At 37.6% G+C, this 17,969-nt stretch overlaps 1 protein-coding gene across 1 annotated transcript in view; it reads left to right on the forward strand.

Moving 5' to 3' along the window:
* The first annotated feature begins 3,630 nt into the window (after window positions 1-3,630).
* Window positions 3,631-17,969, forward strand: part of LOC134824872 (uncharacterized) — a 31,244-nt gene continuing 16,905 nt past the window's right edge. Inside the window, exons 1-7 of the mRNA XM_063836853.1 lie at window positions 3,631-3,707; window positions 3,851-3,970; window positions 4,178-4,245; window positions 6,427-6,559; window positions 8,642-8,721; window positions 9,216-9,306; window positions 10,664-10,776. Of these exons, the coding sequence (XP_063692923.1) occupies window positions 3,677-3,707; window positions 3,851-3,970; window positions 4,178-4,245; window positions 6,427-6,559; window positions 8,642-8,721; window positions 9,216-9,306; window positions 10,664-10,776 (636 nt within the window). The 5' untranslated portion in view covers window positions 3,631-3,676. The remainder of the gene's footprint in view (window positions 3,708-3,850; window positions 3,971-4,177; window positions 4,246-6,426; window positions 6,560-8,641; window positions 8,722-9,215; window positions 9,307-10,663; window positions 10,777-17,969) is intronic.

Consider the following 17,969-nt stretch of genomic DNA (forward strand, 5'->3'; position numbering starts at 1 on the left):
TCATACAACGTATGACAAGCCCACTATGGAACTAAATCATAAACACAATAAATAAAAAATGCGATCATGAGAATCATGATGTGAAACATGACTTTTACGTGCATTTACAAACGTTTTTAAGCCCCTTTTCCTATTAGGAGGGGGTTGGGTATTGATTACGGTTGATTACGGAAGGAGGAGGGGGTAAAATTGCTAAATATAAAATATTGATTATTTGTAGCGAGATGCGCTATTGGGCCTCGCCGAGCAAGCTGCGAAAAATTTGGAGGACTTCGACGCGCCGCGCGAACTAGCATTCTTGCTTCGCATCGTTGCTCTGCTTCGCAGAGCAACGATCTCGATGGGTTGACATCGTCAACCAACGAAAAATTAACATCGTCAATTAAATTCATTAGGTAATATGTGAACGACCCCTAAAGCCTAACACCTAAGTAATTCAGTACATCAATGTCAAACTGTCAAGAGTTAAATAACTTCATTTTATATCACAATAACTTCATTTATCACAATACAAGAGGGCCAAAGTTAAAAGTGCAACGATACTGCTCATGCTACTAACTGCTGCTATATAACTGATGCTCACTTTGACGGATGTTACTCGTCTAAATTTCTTCAAAAACTGCTAACTGCAGCTGTCGCGCCATTTGCAGCATTTAGCAGCAGTTAGCAGCAGTTAGCAGCAGTAAGCAGCAGTTAGCAGCATTTTAGCATTTAGGCGTGTTTACTGCGCAGCGCACGCCGTGCGCAACTACTGAAACATGAAAACTGCTGCTAACTCTACTTTATTTTATTTTTAGTTTTTTCTACCATCGCAATGTAATTGTAAAGGCTGCCCATAGTTTTTAATTGGGTTTTCAATGTTTCTGGTTTGGTTACCACTGGTCTTGCTCTTCCATAGAATTCACTACTAAGATCTGAACAGCACTTAGCGCCAAGCCAGCGATGATAGCAATTTGTGGTGAAGCAAAAGAAACCAAAGCGGTGCCGGCTACCGCTGCCGTCGAACTTGCACCTTGCATTATGCCAGATCCAATAGCCATCCCATTTTTTCCGAAATATCGAACGTCGTAGCTTATGTAATTCTTTTCCATTGAGATCATCCCGTATACCAATTTTCCTAAAAATGTCATGACCACAATAACGATTAGGTTTTCTTCGATGAGCAGCAACATCAAGTAGCTGGCTAAAATAATCACGGCAAGCGAGGTGTACAAAATTCTAAATCTAATCTTCTTTCTGATGATCGGAGATGCAATTCTTCCTAGTCCTGCTGCTCCTGCAACAAATGCCAGGAGGAAGAATTGATTTCCTTGAGTGACTGTTTCGCAGTTGGTACCTTCTCCACCAACTTCTTTTACGTTGAAAAGTCGTATCAATGAAGGTAAGGGTAGAATAGTCCCCCAGCCTTGGTAGTTATTAATGATGACAAAAAAGCACAGTTTTAATAGTCTCATTTTGAAATTTGGTACCTCCACAGCTTTTGCTTTTCCATTTTCAGTTGGTTCTGTTTGCAGTGGCGTAACGTTGCCTGTTGGCGCCCCCCTGCCGAAAAAAGCGCCCCCCTGTTGGCGCCCCCTCCCCTTTTGGTGCCCCTCCCTAAAATTGAACAAATTAGGTGATTTTAAAGAATACGCCGGTAAAATCTCTAAAAAAGTGTGTATCTAGAGTAAAACGCGCAGTTTTGCTAGTACTTTAGTTAAGTTTTCGAAATTGTCCCACATTCAAACGACGATTTGGCGCCCCCCTAAGACGGCGCCCCCCTGCACAGCGGGGTCAGCAGGGCCTTTCGTTACGCCACTGTCTGTTTGGTTGATTGTTTCCAAATTGGAGCTGTCTTTTAAGAAAATGTGTAGGATTAAGATTGGAGGAATGAAATTGGAAGAGAGGCGATGAGCAGGAATGTTCTCCAGCCGAGCAGATCTAGACTGAAATACCCGATAACTGGAATCCAGATACTGCCTACAGAGTAACCTAAGCTACTAACCAGTATTAAAGTATTCATAATCTTCTTACTGCTAGCTTTTTCGGCCTGAAACACGAAGGTGACAGACATATTCAATCCCACAGTGAAGCCTATGAGGGCCCTTGAGATTAGGAGAGTCAGGTAGTTCCCCGCCACAGAACAGACGATGGTGCTCACTATACTACCGTAGGGCGTAGAGGGACAGGCAGATAGTTTCTCGTCGGCCAAATCTGTAATTAGAATAATTTGAGGGAATTGAACAGTTCTCAACTACCAAAAATTAGCAACTAAACAACAAACCATGATGTTGCCTAGTATTAGTAAAAGTATAAACGGTACACTGTACAGGTACCTCGAGCGTGTTAAGATGATTTGAGGACTTCCAGTCCTCATATTCACAGTTCAGTATTTAACTATTACAGTCGCACTGAAGCTCTTACCGAGTAGATAAGGGACCTGCAGCAAAGGTAGTAATCCCCATTGTTAAATAAAGAATGCAGCCTAGAATTCCTTCCTGCCAATCATTAACTCCAATTTCGCAGGCCACGTATTGTGTTAAAACACCTGCAGAATTTCAAAGTCATGCAAAATCCTTGACAATGGGTAGTATAATGTTCGCAAGAAACTGCTTAATCTGTTAATTTCAATTCAGTTTTTTTCAAAGTTATCATTCTTATAAGAGTGATATTTTTAGGAATTTGAGCTTCATAAATGAAGCTCAAATTCCCAAAAATACCTGGTAAATATATCTCAATGTCATCCCCGATATTGATAAGCAGTCCAAAGAAAAGAAGAATCCAATCCTTCCTTGTCCAAGTATCGTTCGTCTTTTGGAGAAGATCACTTTGTTCGCCTGAGCTTTCTCCCATTATAATAGTAGCTGTTAAAAAAGAGATCTAAGTAAAACAATCAAAGCTACATCACATATTTTTTTACCGACGGCCGACAAAATTGTTGTTTTGCAAACTTAGCTTTAGACGAGTTTCGTTTCGCAAAACACATAAAATAGAACAATATAAAACATAATTTGTTAAACGTGGCAACTGAATTACTCCTAAAGTTTGATCGCAATCACTCGACAGATTGAAATTGAGTCACTTTAGTCACGATTACATAGTATAGTATGTAGTTTGCAGATTCTCCCAATCTACATTATTAAAAATTCAATGTGTGTAAATCTAGAATTATAGATCTGGAATTGTAAGGAAAATCGGTGTAAGAAATTAACCTTGTACATCCTTTGTTGTCTTAAACTCAGCAATCTGATTATCTGATGTTACAGCAACCTTGTATATAAGGTTGCTGTAACAGATTATATATTAATATATAATATAATAATAATAATAAATTGACTCTGAGGTTCAGAATCACATAATAGTTACCTAGCAATCGAAATAAGCATCACATTGATATTTTGTTGTGCAGTTTACTTAGAAAATCATCAACATGAAACCTTAAATATTTTTCATACTATCAGGTGGGCGGTGGCTGCCAAGATTCTTCTTTCATTGAGCATGAGTTTTATCCTAATTTATTCGACATAACTCTCAACATTGGGCCTATTGCCACAACAATAATATATGCAATGTTGAAGAAATTACCAACTTAACTGTCCAACAATTCCATACTTAACTGTCATGATTCCATGAGCAAAGTTTATTACTTCGAATAATTTTAGAATGAGATGAGATAGTGATTGAACAATCTGGACAAATGTTATACCTTATCACTCTTCTTTTAGCAGGTACGGAAATATTTCTTTAAATGCACTTTTGTGGTACAACATACAAACAACATCCACTTTACTTCTATAGGGATACTTTTTTCTATTATTGACAAATTTTAAAACAAAGTAAATCACTTTCACTGAACCAGTTTAATTGCCAGCAGGTGCAGTGTGGACATGGGACTGTGAGTATGAACTTGGGAAGGTCTACCAGTACCACTATACTAGTGAACTCATCAACACAGTTCCTGACAAACAATCTGCTCCATCAACTAACCATGGTAGGATTTTAGAACTGAAATATTGTTTCAATTACTTGCATCATGTTTCAATTATTTGCATCAACGTATTGTTCAGTAATCAGTTATGCATGTATTTCGTTTGGTGAAATGTGGTCTTGGTCAATTAACATAATCTATCAGCTAGTCATTCATTTTACCTTCAAAATGTAGAAAGGCTGTATTAATAAATCTGTTAATTTTATTCAGGTATTATACTCAGTGGAGTAGTAACTCTAATTCCTCTTGCTATGCAGACTGACATGTTCTACATTGAGGTGAATAAAAACATACAGTTTCTCACCACATTAAACACATATTTACAATGTTAAGCCATAATTCTATAATTCTACAAACTATTTGAACATTTGGGTTGCAAATCCACACTGCACCTCACAACCATTACCTACACACCAACAACAGCCTCCACATCTCCCTGAACACACATCCTGGCACACTGCAACCTGTGCAGTGTGCAGTGTGTTAGGATGTGTGCTCATCTTAATCAAATCTACCTGGTTTCCTCGCAATATTATAACACCAATTTGAGATCAGGACTCCACACAGATCACTAGACTGTACGGCCTGTAACAGACTGTAGCCTGGACATTGTACCACCTCTCTTCACTGACCCTACATAATGGTTTAATGAGTGGCCGTGTACTGATTGAATGGAGAGCACTGAAATCTGATTCCTGGCTGGTAAATTAATTATATCTAATTTTAAGGGGGAAGATTTTTAGGTGCAGATCCAGGTGTTTCGCTTTATTTCTGTATTAGATTTTAGATAAGATTAGTATTATGAATTGAAGTCTCTTTGTACTTTTTATTATTAAGGGGGCATACCCCAAAACAGTGGTTTGTGCCGTCCAGACCAAATGACCTCATAGGCAGTTCAGTGACCTTCTAGCGCACCGTTTCCACACCAAAAAAAATTATTTTGAGAATACCCATTTTTGTAATCGAGCATTTCCTGGTTAAGAGTGCAATTTTCGGAAAAAATTATTTTGTGGGTTTGAGACGCTATAAGTTAATCATTTCTTGCGGTATCGGGTTGAAATTTTGCTCGCCGTTTATTCACATCTATGTCAAGGTGTGTGTACAATCTTGATATCGTATCTAAAAAGGCTGGTGTGTTATGAATTTTTAAAGTCAAAAAGCTAAAATTGTCCTTTTCAGGCTTATTTTAACAATAAGTCAGTCAGGGAAGATCGGATTATTTGATGCTTGACATCAAATTGTTCTCTGAATTCTGGCGCAGTTTTTGATGCCCTCAAAAATGTTTTTACTCATTCACCTTCTGATCTATTGGACCTCAAAGCCAAACAACAAATTTAGGCACATTTTTCGTTTTTAATATTTACTGATTTTTCTAAAATTTTGATAGGAATGTGCTAGTGACTTTTTGAGGGTGCAAAATAACCGCAACTAGCACATTTATATATGAGTTATGAACAACAAAACACCCTAAAATGCTTTCCTTTGAAGTTATGGGAGAAAATGTGATTTTTTATCTGCAAAGCCAAATGTGCCTAAATTTGTTGTTTGGCTTTGAGGTCCAATAGATCAGAAGGTGAATGAGTAAAAACATTTTTGCGGGCATCAAAAACTGCGCCAGAATTCAGAGAATAATTTGATGTCAAGCATCAAATAATCCGATCTTCCCTGACTGACTTATTGTTAAAATAAGCCTGAAAAGGACAATTTTAGCTTTTTGACTTTAAAAATTCATAACACACCAGCCTTTTTAGATACGATATCAAGATTTTACACACACCTTGACATTGATGTGAATAAACGGCGAGCAAAATTTCAACCCGATACCGCAAGAAATGATTAACTTATATAGCGTCTCAACCACAAAATAATTTTTTCCGAAAATTGCACTCTTAACCAGGAAATGCTCGATTACAAAAATGGGTATTCTCAAAATAATTTTTTTTGGTGTGGAAACGGTGCGCTAGAAGGTCACTGAACTGCCTATGAGGTCATTTGGTCTGGACAGATTTGGGGTATGCCCCCTTAATGAGTGGATAGAAAATATGGGCATAAAAGGGGCTCGTGAATAATGTTGAGTTATGATATAACATTGATCCGGTGGTATAGTTCCTAAGTTTATGTTCAAATGCTAAGGCTTATAGCAGTAACAACAATTACAAGTTCACCTTGACAATACTCATTCAAAACACAGTTCATTGTTCATATATCCATTGTTCATTCAATGATTATTATTACTGTCATGTATCATAATAATTTGGGAGCAGTGATATACAAAAGTATCATCTTACAACTTATATTTAGTCTGCATTTATTACCCTTATTATCCAAATCCTGCATAAAAACTTTACATCTCCTTATCCTCATCTTCCAACCTACAATACCGTTCATTTTCCCACCAAATTTCCTCTGATTTACCTCACTTTACCAATCTCAAATTAAATTAACTCATGATTTACCAGGTATACATAGAGTCAATACAACAGCAGAATATAGACACACTTTACAGCCATGTGCTGGACCACTCCAAGTTTGCGGCTCTCTTCCTGGTTTCTTCTGACACTTTCAGAATACCCAGAGATCAAACTGGATACGGTACGTGTTTTGGAAAATTGATATTTCGGGATTATTATGCGATCAAATTAACTTAAGATAACTTCTTTATCGTAGATTAAAGCTGAGCTTCCGAATATCATGACAGAAGAATAGAATATTCAAACTGGATACGGTACGTGTGTTGGAAAATTGATATTTCGGGATTATTATGCGATCAAATTAACTTTAGATTATACTTCTTTATAGTAGATTAAATATTACCTATGACTCCCAATAAGAGTTGCGCTCGTTCCAGCGATCAATTATTGATTATTAATCTTCCCCCAAACAATTCTCCGCCAGCTCGCTGAAAGATGAATAATGGTTTTTGTTGTTGAATAATTTCATTCTCATCATGAGAAAGAGGTTGTGGTTGTATAAAAGTAGCAACGTAGATAGAAGCTGAGCTTGCAAATATCATGACTGAAGAATGGAATATCGTAATTCTTTTATGAATAAACACTGGAAAAATTACATCATTATTGCTTCATTAAATTACGACGAGAGATTCAAGGTATATTTATCATTTATTCTGTCTTGATCCAATAATTTTAGACTCGTTTAATGACAGTAATTAGCAGTTCCAGTGTATTATCAGTATAAGTACTAACTCCATCTTATCCACTTATCCATAACATTTGATTATCTATCGGAATTCTTGGAGAATTCTGCAATCCTGCAGGAAAGCTGAGGTGCAGTTATTTACTATATACTAGCATTGTAGCCTCACTATGTATCACCCTCAGCTCAAACTCTTGTATTTCAAAACTTTAGTTTTCAGCGGCTGCAACCCTCAATTACAAAATCTCATCTGAAATATCTATCAATGTGACAATGTAATTTTGGTATAAATTGAGGGTTGCAAAGCACAATTTAGCTTCACGCATGTCAATCATTTACCAATATCTATAGAGGAACCCTTTGCCGTTTAAGTTAGAGAGTTATCAGTCGTTAGAAGAGTTATCAGTATACAGACTGGAAACTGAGATCTAGAATCTGAACTTCAGATATCAGACTTCAAACTGAGATCTAGAATCTGACCTTTAGACAGAACTTTAATATCCGTATCTCACAAGATCCGGCATTACTAATTACTTACAGACACCAGCTACCAGTTACCTGTTACTGACAGGCACCAGTTACCTGTAACTCAGAGTGAGATAATACCTATTGTCCCACACCTTGTTTTCGGAGAATTGCTAAGTAAACAACGTTTAATTCACAATGACACGATAGTTTCCTCCTTTGTGACGTCATCAGACACGATATGACGTCATCAGAGGCATGTTAAATTTTACCGAGTGATCACTAGTTATCACGGTATATCGTAAGATAGCCCTGTCTCTACCTTTAATGGATTATGGAACACCTTCATTTTAGTGACGTTTCTAATTTTACATAGACCGAGGGATCATTAGATATCAGAGAATATTTTAAAATACTTTTATATAGCTTGACCTTTTCAGTGACGTGATATCCTGGATTTTACATGGTGATCATTAGTGATCACATATTAAATAGTTAACCTTTGGTAGCCCGCCTTATTTCTAGTCATGTTGTAGCCTCTCTGTAAGTGTAGTGCGTTCATCGTGTGGGTTTGTTTTGCACACTACAAAGAAAATAACATTTGCAAATTTGCCAACACGAAAGGTCGTTGATAAATAGTCGCAATATGATATCATTCATCAGAGTGAAACCAAAATCATTAGCTATCATCAGTGACTGGACGAGTGTGATAAACTAAAAATTTGCAAGAGCTTTATTTTTACCGTTTGGTCATCACGCACAAAAATAACAAAAGTCACCTTAAAATGTGTGGACCGTTAGTCTAGATAATTCCTTTGAACGCACCTATAACAGTACAAATATAAGCTGCATACATCAATAAACATGTAATAATTGATAACTATGATTGAATAAAGAATCGGGACCGATTTCAATTTGAATTTCGAAAATTCATCGAAGTGAGATTTAAAATGCTTTTTTCAAGTATAAAGATAATCAACAATACTTTGATTACTGTTAATTAATTAAATACTAATTATCATCAGCAATTATCAATTAAAGTTAATTAACTTTCAGAGTCTAACGTGTTACGAGCAGTTATCAGTGCTCTGAAGATAAAAAGTTGTCAACAAACCGGTGTCTACACTGCCGACGAGGTTCTTAAATTAAATTAATTATTTCTGCGAATAATTAGATTCGTTTATTTCAGTTCAACGCTGTTGTAAACGATTTTTACACATTTACACCTAATGTAAATTGTATATTTTGGATTGATTAAAATTAAAATAATCTAAAACTTGTTTGCATCTTACATCATCCTGGCTGGCTGTTTTGTGCAAAAATTTGTCCGAAGCAATCACAGGGCTAATAAAGCTAATGGTTGTTTCTATAGTTTATCACCTAATTAATCACTAATTGCTTAATTAATCACTAATCACCTTATCAATAACTAATCGCCTGATTAATTACTAATCACATAATTAATCACTAATCACATAATTAATCACTAATCACATAATTAATCACTAATCACCTAATTCAGAATAATCAGAAACTATTTGGAACTCCCAAAAACTGTCACCTAATTAATCACTAATCACCTCATTAATCACTAATCACATAATTAATCACTAATCACCTAATGACCCAGGTGACAGTAGCTGGACGACACACCTCCACTTATGAGAGTAACAGAGTAGACACTCTCATGTTTGATGGTCACATTCTCTACCCAAGTGAAGGTTTATATTTAAATATTCATTAATTATTAAAGATATTTTAATTGGTCAGTACGATAATATATAGTAGATGAGGTGGTACACACCTTCAATCTTCATGTGTGACCGCTCTCAACCTGGGATAGTCGCTGATAGCAACAAGGCATATCTGTTCAATAGCAGTCGATGAGTTACGTCACGTGACTCAGATCCGACCAATCACGCAACAGGATCATTGGACGGTTATCATATGTTTACTTTTCTTATCTGTATTTGACACTCTGTTGAGATGGATATCAGATATTTTTGTGCAGCTACCAAATTGTACAAACTTCAAATCAACCAAGAGAGAGTTGTCGGATGACGTCAGTTCGTTTCTCGGAGGCGTCGGTGTGCATTGTTCTTTCAGTTGCTCAGTGTTCTCAAAACAGTGCGATTAGTTTGTAATCTCACTGTTTGAGAGCAACTGACAACACAGTCAGTGCGATAATAAACTAATTGCACTGATTATAACACCAGAGTTATACTCGAATCTAACTGCATGTATAATACGATCACACCAGTTATTGCACTCGGCTTCGCCTCGTGTGATTATTGTATCAATTTGCACTCAACTGCGCCTCGTGCAATTAATAGTGTAATCGCATTATACGCAGTTAGATTAGCGTATATAATCTTGTTATTCGTGCGCCTTTTTTGACTGGGCCCTGGGGTATTCATCGCTCTCTCTAGACTTTAGAATTAGATTATATAAATTTTCGGAATTATACTATATTACATACCGTAATATTTAGAATTCCTTAGATTTACAGAATGCATAGATCTATACTAGTATAATGATGGTGGGCTGGATTCAGTTTGTTTTGTTTCGTGACCGCGACTAACCAATCAGATCACAGCATCGACCAATCCATATCTTGAATCAATGTAATATTCCAAACAAACTTGTGCGCCGCCCACAATTACCTATGTCTAAAACAAGTTACTGGTTATAAATATCTGTTACCTTTTCAAATTATGCAAAGAATTTACTCCACAAATGTTATACTAATTCTTTGAGGAATACTTCTTTAGACGTGATCATACCTTATAAACACCACAAAGTAGTTTTAGTTGACAAACTTATCAGTTCACAGAGATAGTGACTCACGGGTACCAGTAAAATGTATAAATATTTCTTTAAAAACGCGGGAAATTAACGAAATATCGGGTGGCGTAAATTCTTATTCTGAAAATCTAGGTGCTTGTTCACATACAAACCACACTTGTTCGCGTTTTAAAATTTCATTATCCCATTGATCCATCCCGTGAAAATAAATTGCCGATACACACTCGCGCGTTTCACGTTTTGTTTTATCGCCTTTTAAACGGTTCTTTTCAGATTCAATAGATGATTGGTATGCTGAGTCTACTAACAATATTGATGTGATAAGACGTGTGGAGAATATCAACATTGCTGAGTTTACTGGTTCTACCACACACCAACACAAGCAGGTTAGATTTTATAAGTGACATTTATTTCCTTTAGACTCATACTTTAACTGATTTATTTGAAGCTGTTGATTAATTTGTTAGCTTATTATTAACTCTGCTATGACTACGGAAACCTTTTTTTTCGAATCATGAATAAAAAATGATTTTCGGATTTGCAGTGAAAATGATAATCTGCTGTACCAAATTTACTTATACCAATCTTTTCCGTACTCCCACAAAATTGTACCACAGCAACTGGGTTCCAGACTTAAAAGATTAAATTCCTGTAGAAAAACCTCTGTCATAATCCTTCGCACAGCCCCATAGCCCCTATATATTGGTAAAATTCTCATACACAAAAACGTTTAATATTCTCTTCAGCCTCTTAGGATCTGGTCATTGCTGCTATTAGAGTCAGCATATTGGATCTGGTCATTCATCAGCCTCATTTTGAAATACCATCATGACATTTTATGTAGTATATTAAATATGAATTTTAACAAGTTATTACTGAATGAAGACAAAAGATTTCTATTCCTTGTATTTATTGCTTTTATGGACTTATTGCTATATATTTCGCCGAAGCTAAGATTGTTCGATTATCATGGTGCCTCGAAAGCCAAGTTCAAAATCCTTTCGAGTCGAAAGGATCCTATAATAATCTTCTCTGTGTATCATTAGTCCAGGAATATACTCCTCAGACGTTCCAAAGATTCAGATCACCGCTGATTGTCATTGAAAAGGAATTGCCAGGTGAGGGTTGAGCAATGAGACTAACGAGCTTGAGCACGCAAAGTGATCCATGGAGGATATTTCAATCATTTTCTCTGGGCTGTTTCCCTAATTTCAAGGCAGCTGGTACACAAGGAACCAAGAAATTAGAAAACAGCCTTACTTTTCTATGAGAACTAAATATATATATTATATACCTTTTGTTTTCGCCCTCTTGAAAAGGGTCTTAATTATAAAATATTTACGGTACATTCGTGAGCTGATTGTCATTGAAAAGGAATTGCCAGGTGAGGGTTGAGAAATGAGACTAACGAGCTTGAGCACGCAAAGTGAACCATGGAGCATATTTCAATAATTTTCTCTGGACTGTTTCCCTAATTTCAAGGCAGCTGGTACACAAGGAGCCAAGAAAACAGTCTTACTTATTCTAGTCAAACTGTTTCAATAATCTTTTCTGTAAAAATCATCGAGTCTTGACCTATGTGGCTTCTTCTTACGCAAGTACTGTTTTGTGTTCCTCTTGCTTCTGATAAAGGTGAATCGATCAATTACTTAATTACCCGCCAAATAGAATTTATTTTTCCAGTTTGGACTATACTTCTATTTTATGTCAGAAAAATAACGGCGTAAATTCGTATAAATCAGATTCTACTCAAGATTTTTATTGTCAGATATCTCCAATAATTATATTCTAATAACAATGCTTCTCTGGTTCAGATATTTCCTGCAACATCGAGGAGAAAAATGGTTTCCTAAAGAACGTTTGCAATTTCGATAGCTACTATACAGAGTATAAATGTTGGAATACAGATGAATTCTACGTACATTATCATGGAAGCACATTTTTTATTGGACAAATCTGTTCACAAGACCCATCATTCTACCAGGCTTGCGATAAAAACTTGGTGGGTACGATAACCAACGACGAGCTTCTCTGTGGAACTTCCTTATGCAAAGTTAACGGGCTAGGCTTCACATATTATATCATTCCACTGTCATTTATCAAAGAATTCGGCTATCTTTGTAACGGTCGGTTTGACTGTGACAACACTAAGAAAGACGAAGAAGGATGTGAGGATTATGAAATGACCACCATGCCTAGCGGAGCCGTGGTTCCTTCTAAAGATATCTGTGATGATGAATGTGATATTTTCAAATGTGAGGATGAAAGTATCTGTAATGGCTACAAATATGGTCTATATTGCATGTTGCGTGATGGAGGGTTTCAATACATACCTCCAATACACATATGCACTGCATACAGTTATTGTGAAAATGGGGAAGATCAGGCTAACTGTACCATCACAGATACGGCACAGACCTGCAGAAAGCCACACGGGGGGCCGGGGAATATTGCACCATTACATAACTTCACCAGGTGTTCTCCAGTTATTAAAGCAGAGACCCACAGCTACAGCCACTACTGCGCTTACGATAATATAACTCCAAGCCAAACCAACTGCTCTGACCCGTCCAGAGTTGGAGTTACTTGTAATGTGAATGGATATAGATCCACTCTCTCTAAATATTTGATTTGTCTAGATGAAACCATCAAGGCTTGTGATGATCAAATAGAAAGCAAATGCTTCTCCACTAATACCTGTAAAATACACAAGCACCTCATGTGTAATGATAAGTCGGACTGTGAAGATGGGTCTGATGAAAGTCACTCCACGTGTCTCTGTACAACAGAAGCCACTTGCAAGAGACGGGTTGGGAAATACGGAAATCTCCCAATACCGATATCTTGGTTAGGAGATGGGGTGAAGGACTGCGAGGATGGTGCGGATGAAACTGCAGTTTATGTTTCTAGCAGGGAGGTAGGATGTAAAAATACTTTTGTCTGTCCTTGGGGCAACCCAGGATATGTAAAGCTGAGTGACCTCTGTGATGGAACTGAAACCTGCGGAAATGAGAACAAAATCTGTTCGATTTCCCGCAGTTCCCAAGAAATCGCAACATCTGTGCCGACAACAAATAAAGGCCTCGTCAAAAGACTTTCGTACTGCCTAAAAGGTCTAAGAAGTTTGGAAAAACAAAAAGATAGCTGCATAGAAGAACATCACATCTACCCAGACCATGATTACTTTGGGGTGGACACAAGAACATTAGTGTTTCTTCCAAAAAGTAAGCAGTCTTGTGATAACCTATACGGAGAGAACTATGTGTACACAAGTTGCACTGACAGATGCTCCAGTGCCTCTTGTCCGCTAAGAAACATTCCGAGATATGAAGTTTGTCCTGAACAATTTCCAAACAGAGTGGGCACTATAACAAACGGAGAATACCTAGCTTTTTTCACGAAGTCCTACGGCAATATCTACACTAATAGATATTTCGTATGTGACAATCAGAAAAAGTGCTTAGATTATTCAAAAGTCTGTGACCTTGTTCACGACTGTGACGACAATTCCGACGAAATAAACTGCACAAACCATTTCCAGTGCCAAAATTCCAAAAATCTCATACCCACAACAAAGAAATGCGACGGACATTTCGATTGTCTGGATCTTTCAGATGAGTGCAATGAACAATGTTCAAAGCAAATCCTCGAGAGTGTATTACTGAAAGGGATCTCATGGTTAATTGGTACTCTAGCAGTTTTTTCAAACCTGATAATCATAACCAAAAGTCTGGGAACGTTAAAACGTTGCAGGACCTCAGTTGCGTTGATAAACAGGCTTTTGATCATTTTGATCGCATCAGGGGATTTGTTGGTAGGATGCTATCTTTTCATCATTGCTACTTACGATGGAATCGTCCTCAGAGGAGTTATTGCTTCAATCAGATCACATGGATTACAAGCCTCAAGTGCTCGGCAGTTGGTATTTCCAGCACCATCGGATCTCAGATTTCACTTTTCGCCATGACAGGGCTAAGTATGGTCAGAGTACATGGCATTTGGAATTCTATAAGGGTACCAGGTGAGGTCACCATGGCCAAATCTTTAAAGGTTGCAGCAGTTATGTTCTCTTTGACCCAAGGCGCGGCAGTAGTCGCAGTTATCCCGATCATCAAGAAGTTCGAAGATTTCTTCGTCAATGGAGTGAAGTTCCTAGATGAGCTGAAGATCTTCATTGGAACACCGAACAAGAAAAAGATCTTTGAAGTCATTAAGGCATACTACGGAAGGGCCAAAGAAGCGACCTTAAAGTGGGATATGCTCATCAAAATGGCTAAAAACATGTTTTCACATGATTATGATCACAATGACCATACGGATAAAGTAACCAAAGTTGAATTCTATGGAAATGACGGAGTTTGTTTATTCAAATATTTTGTCCAAAATGATGACCCTCAAAGATCATTCGTTTGGGGCATCTTAGCGCTCAATTTCGTCTGCTTTCTATTCATTTCCCTTTCATATCTTCTCATTGGAGTAGCATCTCGAAGGTCATCACAAAGAGTGTCAGGGTCAGAAAATCGGCAAATATCCCAACGGAATAGGCGTATGAATCAGAAAATAGCGATCATAATAGTCACTGACTTTTTGTGCTGGATTCCCTTTATCGTGATATGTGTCCTCCACTCAGTGAATGTCCTGGATGCAACACCCTGGTACAGTGTGTTCTCCATGGTCATTCTTCCGTTAAATTCTGTGATCAACCCGCTCCTTTACGATGATACAATAACTGAGGCGATGAAAAGCCCTCTACGGCAACTATCCTCCAGACTTTCAAGATCTACAATATGCCAACGAGCTCGGAGATGGTTGTATCCAGTACCGACAGAAACGGTTGAGTTAGAGCGTATTGAAGTGAGACAAGGTAATGTAACAACAGGAACGGCTCCACAACCAACATGTCTGCTTGTAACAGCTGATGAAGAAGTGAGACAAGGTAATGTAACAACAGAAACAGCCCCACAACCAACATGTCTGCTTGTAACAGCTGATGAAGAAGTGAGACAAGGTAATGTAACAACAGGAAAGGCTCCACAACCAATATGTCTGCTTGTAACAGCTGATGAAGAAGTGAGACAAGGTAATGTAACAACAGGAAAGGCTCCACAACCAACATGTCTGCTTGTAACAGCTGATGAAGAAATGAGACAAGGTAATGTAACAACAGGAACGGCTCCACAACCAACATGTCTGCTTGTAACAGCTGATGAAGAAGTGAGACAAGGTAATGTAACAACAGGAACGGCTCCACAACCAACATGTCTGCTTGTAACAGCTGATGAAGAAGTGAGACAAGGTAATGTAACAACAGGAACGGCTCCACAACCAACATGTCTGCTTGTAACAGCTGATGAAGAAATGAGACAAGGTAATGTAACAACAGGAACGGCTCCACAACCAACATGTCTACTTGTAACAGCTGATGAAGAAGTGAGACAAGGTAATGTAACAACAGGAACGGCTCCACTACCAACATGTCTGCTTGTAACAGCTGATGAAGAAGTGAGACAAGGTAATGTAACAACAGAAACAGCCCCACAACCAACATGTCTGCTTGTAACAGCTGATGAAGAAGTGAGACAAGGTAATGTAACAACAGAAACAGCCCCACAACCAACATGTCTGCTTGTAACAGCTGATGAAGAAGTGAGACAAGGTAATGTAACAACAGAAACAGCTCCACAACAAACATGTCTGCTTGTAACAGCTGATGAAGAAGTGAGACAAGGTAATGTAACAACAGAAACAGCCCCACAACCAACATGTCTGCTTGTAACAGCTGATGAAGAAGTGAGACAAGGTAATGTAACAACAGGAACGGCCCCACAACCAACATGTTTGCTTCTAACAGCTGATGAAGAAGTGAGACAAGGTAATGTAACAACAGAAACGGCTCCACAACCAACATGTCTGCTTGTAACAGCTGATGAAGAAGTGAGACAAGGTAATGTAACAACAGGAAAGGCTCCACAACCAACATGTCTGCTTGTAACAGCTGATGAAGAAGTGAGACAAGGTAATGTAACAACAGGAAAGGCTCCACAACCAACATGTCTGCTTGTAACAGCTGATGAAGAAGTGAGACAAGGTAACACTAACAAGAGCGAGTAAAGGTTACAAGGTTGAATCACATCAACCTTGAAGCGATTTTCCAACGAGACTAGAAGCGGTTCCAGCAAGACTAGAAGCGGTTCCAGCAAGACTAGAAGCGGTTCCAGCAAGACTAGAAGCGGTTCCAGCAAGACTGGAGATATTATAAGAAACAATGATCCCATATCTAGGGGGAACTGACGGTAACGCGACTCCTGTCCGACAGCACTATTCTTTGTGTTTGAGGTGATATCTCAAATTTGGCAAATTCACCCAAACTTGCACAGATTATTCGTCTTAAAGCTATCTTACTATCTGGAAAGTATCAAGAATCGTATGGTAGGATCCGACATAAACTATTGTTCGAAAAACCTATTTTCGGAGGAGTCGGACAGGAGTCACCCAATTTGACAGGGGTAGTGTGCTACGTTAGCAAAATGTAAGCTCTAAATAAAAAAGGGTGACCGACAACTGAACCCAATTGAACCTAGTTCCCACGCAGTTAACGAGTACCCAATCAGCTTAAATCCCAAAACGAAATTGGGTTCAGTTGTCCGGTAGTGGATTGAAATAACAGACAATCGTACTAAAGAGGAATTACAAGCCACATATTTAAAAAGAGTCCAGGCCTATTAGTTGTAAATTGACTAATTTTACTTTAAACTTTAGCTCATTCGCTCATTGTGATTATCTGAGATTTTTTGGAGTAAATATTCACTCTCCAGATTATAATTATAATCAGCTAGGTTTTATCTTTCGTAGAGACGAGTGTGTTTAAAATATGTTGGAATTTGATTGGATAATCGCTGTATCGTTTGAAAACAGTCTTGCATCACCTCCCAAACGAAACCAATATCTGTGTATTATGATATTGTGTAATTTAGTTATAATATTGTGTAATTTAATTGTATTGTGTGATTAAATTGTATTGCTGACTATTATTTCAGAATACACTATATCGGAATATGTGTATCAGAATACTTGTAATCAATGTTGACAAATTAACAAATGATTTAATCTACTGTATCATTTCATATTTACCAAAGTCAGAAAGTAATGCATTAATTAAGAGATATTATAATCTCGTTCAGGGTACTCTAAATATACTAACTTTAATTGGTTGATGCTACTTAGACTTTCTAAATATTTATTCATCAAAAGTACGATCATCATGATCTCACCGATGATCTACATTCTACATTCACCTACATTCTACAGTCGTGTCAAAATCATTTGGCACCTGAACTATATTTTGAGAGCGGCAAATCAAAGTGCTGGCAGACGCCGACCACATCTGACCACACTATATTTACGGTATATTTGCAAGGTCGCCACGTCAGTGTGGTATGAGTAGAATATACTGAATCTCCACACATTTGACATTGACAGTACTATCCGACATGTAATATAATAATCAGCTACTACTTATTTTCATACACAAACTAGTCACAGTATCAATATTTCAATTTAAACGTTGCTATTATATTAA

This window comes from Bolinopsis microptera, chromosome 13 (assembly GCF_026151205.1).
Source record: "Bolinopsis microptera isolate Bmic1 chromosome 13, MBARI_Bmic_1.0, whole genome shotgun sequence".
In the NCBI taxonomy this organism is placed as follows: Eukaryota; Metazoa; Ctenophora; class Tentaculata; order Lobata; family Bolinopsidae; genus Bolinopsis; species Bolinopsis microptera.